Source organism: Antrostomus carolinensis, unplaced genomic scaffold (genome assembly GCF_000700745.2).
Source record: "Antrostomus carolinensis isolate BGI_N321 unplaced genomic scaffold, ASM70074v2 scaffold18661, whole genome shotgun sequence".
In the NCBI taxonomy this organism is placed as follows: Eukaryota; Metazoa; Chordata; class Aves; order Caprimulgiformes; family Caprimulgidae; genus Antrostomus; species Antrostomus carolinensis.
This window is the reverse complement of record NW_010293706.1, coordinates 29,852-33,609: the sequence shown is the minus strand read 5'-3', so window position 1 is coordinate 33,609 and position 3,758 is coordinate 29,852. Positions and strand designations below refer to the sequence as shown.

At 37.8% G+C, this 3,758-nt stretch overlaps 1 protein-coding gene across 1 annotated transcript in view; it reads right to left on the bottom strand.

The window, feature by feature from the left end:
* Positions 1–1,991: 1,991 nt before the first annotated feature.
* Positions 1,992–3,758, bottom strand: part of LOC104532242 (PMS1 protein homolog 1-like) — a gene marked incomplete at its 5' end in the record, with an annotated part of 25,783 nt that continues 24,016 nt past the window's right edge. The window contains 1 exon segment of the mRNA XM_010177396.2: positions 1,992–2,396. Coding sequence (XP_010175698.2) covers positions 2,205–2,396 — 192 coding nt within the window.

The window sequence follows — 3,758 nt, the reverse complement described above, 5'->3', positions numbered from 1 at the left end:
CATTTACAGCCAATGAGCGTCCAGTTTTCCAGTGACGTTCCTATCACCAGTTAGTTTGGAAAGACAGCCTGCTTGTGCCCTCTGATCATCCCTGCTTTTCCCACATCAGTCCCCATGCTGCCCACCCTTCTTTGGTGCCTGCTACTAGAAAGTTATTTATTTGTAGATATGTCTTGAGACTCCCTCAGTATAGCAGTAAATATCAAACTTTCTCTTCCTCCAGAAAGAAACCTCTCCTTCCCAATTTACACTTAACTTGGTAGTTATAGTCACACAGCATTGACTTGATGCCCTTCAGCTGTTTCCAATCTGACCTTGCACATGTGCATGGCAGAGGTGGGGAACAGCAGCAGAGGAGGCTCCACTTTCTTGTGCTCCTACCCCTTTGCTGCTGTGGGGTAGAAGCCCAAGAGATGCAAGGAGCACACCCCAAGACAGTAACAGGAAGAGAGTACGCTGTTTTCTACTACATCTTATCATGTATTGTAAGAGGTAATAAACAAAACTTTAACTTTCCTATGCATTTGCAGTCTTTGTCTCCTAAACCTTCCTCTATGTGTGTCCTGGGCAAAAGTCAGGATGTGTTATGAAAGGAGCAGAAGTCTACATGTGCCAATGGTCCATGCACCTGTTGCTGCACAGAGCAGACTGCTCAGTTCAGCTTGCCTTTCACCTTTGGAGGGGCACAAGGTACTCCCAGCTTGCTGTCAGGAGCACTCCCAGAAGTAGTTCACCTCAAATCCACATATATGAACTCTGCATGAGACTAACAGCTACTTTGAGGGAAACGCACTGTAATTAATGGCAGTAGCTACTTAAAGAGAGCACTGTGATTTCAAATGACTGCTACAGAGTGCAGCTAATGTTTTCTGTACTTCTTTTTCCTTTCTCCAGTTTGAAGTTATAAACCTCTCTTCTGTATGAAAAGAATAAACTTACTTTAACAGCATAAAAACATAATAATTACCTTTCAGTTTAGAATTAATATGTTGTCATGTATTGCTGTGATGCGATTTCTTAACTTAGTTCATGAGTTCAGCATTGTTGATAGTATTGATTGTATATTTGCCTGTCTGGTCCAATACTCCTGTCCACAAACTAGCTTGCACTCAGATCTTTCAGGAATCTTCAACTATTTACCTAGCAGCCACAGACACCCTACAAAGCCTAGGTCTTACCACCACATTTTCATACTGCCAAGATTTGCTAACAGAACAACTGGGGGCAAGCAGGAATTTTTCAGTGATCTTTCTTGAAACTTTTAAAACATACTCTTCCAGATACATTGCATCTGCTATGCACAGAAGGCATAAACAGGTAGCTCTATGAAGTAGGTTACTACTTGAAATAGAGGAGTAAACATTACATTCTGATGGAAAGAGAATGAACAAGTTTACCAGAATCAGTAGCTCTCTACATAGTAGACTTTGCCCTAGTTATGCCACGTACTCCTTGAGTGAGGACTGTTTATAAAGTTTCCCACCCTCAAACAGTTTGTGTACAACACTGCACCAGCACACATGCACTGGCATCTGCTTTCAGTGCTAAACTGTGCTCCTGTGACTCTGATCCTTTCACCTTTCAAGTTGTAGGCCAGGTTTTGTTGATCTAAAGTTTTAAGAGTGTCCTATACTTTTAAGAATCACACTTTTGTAAGCTAAGGTTATAAATACTCTGAACTATTTGCACAGTTTATAGAAAAACTTTTTGGAGACTAGACACTATGACTTCAATACTCATTAATGCAAGCTAACGATTTCCAAATAGAATTACACCACAATAAAAGTGTAACTATAACAACTGCATATGGCAATGCCACATATAACTACCTACAGCTATCTGGCATTCCTTTGAAAATTATCATCTCATGTCCTTAGTACAATAAAATCTGACAGGCTCTGTTGAAAGCATCTTCTAACCATATCTACAAAATTTTGACATACTGATATTTTCTAAACCTGAAGCAATAAGAAAAGCTTCAAACCAGTTGAGAACATTTCTTTTAATAAATTCTTTAAAAAAAATAGTGACATGTTGTTTCTCTACCGTATTTATTTCCAGTTTTCAAGTAGCATTTGAATTTAAATTTTAAAAGTCTCTAGGAGGTGAACATATGATAATGAAAAGCAATTATACAAAAGCTTTGTACAAAACATACTGAAATTACAGAGTAAAGATCAAAATTAAGCAAGAAAATGTTCCATTTACTGACTAATTTCCATGGAGTTGTGCTTGTCAACTTCTGGAATATCTGTTAAGTGATGAAAAAAAGGACGACCATGAACACAGCCTTTCTTTTCCTTTCCAAGCTGTTGCTTCATCCTGTAAATTGCATTTTGTACATCTTCTTTTGACAAATGTAAGGGCAGCTGCCGAGTTAAACGTACTGCTTCTCCCTGTGGAAAGGAAAAACAAAACCAAAATCCCAACAGTTTTAAAGTACCACTTTTTAACACATTAACCTGGGGCTACCAGAAAGCAGGAATTAAGCACTCACTGTTTAAAGGTCACTCTTCTCTTTTCTGCTGATAAATATTCCGAATCCCAGAAACCCAAATGTAAATTTAAACACATCTTATTGGTAATTTCATGACACTTCTACAATGGAGTCATATACGGCCAGTCTCCTGGTCATGTTTGCACTCTTTCTCTTTCAGGGTCCACTTCTGCAAGATGCTTTGTATTTCTGAATATCTTATTTCCTGTTGGCACTAGTATCAGCTGAAGATGTTTACAAGTTCACAAGACACATTCTACACCATAAACTTCAGAACTAACATAAATGAAGTCAAACAGTCAGCTAAACCAAAGTTTCAAAAATGCTACAGTGAAATTTTAGATTAGTGTTGTATTAACACTAATTGTCGGTTACATCCAGTAACTAGAAAGCAGAAGTGACTGCTAAACACAATTACTGAAGTACTCAAAAAATCAAGCAACTTCAAAAAGAAGTTGTCAGGTTTTTTGTTTCCTCCTCCAAGATGGGCCTTACTGCCACTGCCTTCTCTTCTATACTTTAGCAATGTTGCCTAGATGGAAATAGATGTGGCAAACAATCTCCCTTCATGCTGTACAAACCTGAAGCAGCGTTCATAACATTTTAATCTGAATCATCTAATTTTGTTTATCTGGGATTTTCTCCCACTATTCCAAATGGAAAAAAGACCACTGTGGACTATACCCAGGAAGGCTGCTTCTGTAACCATTACCTTATTCTTTCTTCTGGGTCTATCAAAGTACAGCAAAAGCTGCAGACACATTGCCTGCTCAAACATGGAACTGGTGATAAAAGTTGCCATTCTGAACATGACAGTGAATGCTATTTCCAGTGTTTACCCTCCAGAATCGTGAAAAAAACCTCAGTGCTTATTTTTATATTTTTTTTTCATGACAGCAACTCTATATACTTTCTAGTTATTATGTATTTTTCAGTTACTCTTACTGCTGCACATGCATCTTCTTTTTAACAGTTCCTCACAGAATCAACGTTACTCTTAATAAACCTTCCTTTGATAGTCTCTTGATGTATACCTTTAGATGTATGTGTGTGAGTATAGCTATATATATATATGTATACAGATACATACACACACGTGTTTGTATGTGTGTATGTATATCTCTCTTTCTATATATAAACCAATTCTGTCCCACTCAATCTCACTGATAGGTATTTGTAATCAGAGGAAATAAAGCTTCTGGCTCCAAACCAAATTACAAATCATTCCTGTCTCAACACTTAACTCATCTGTTCTTTAAGT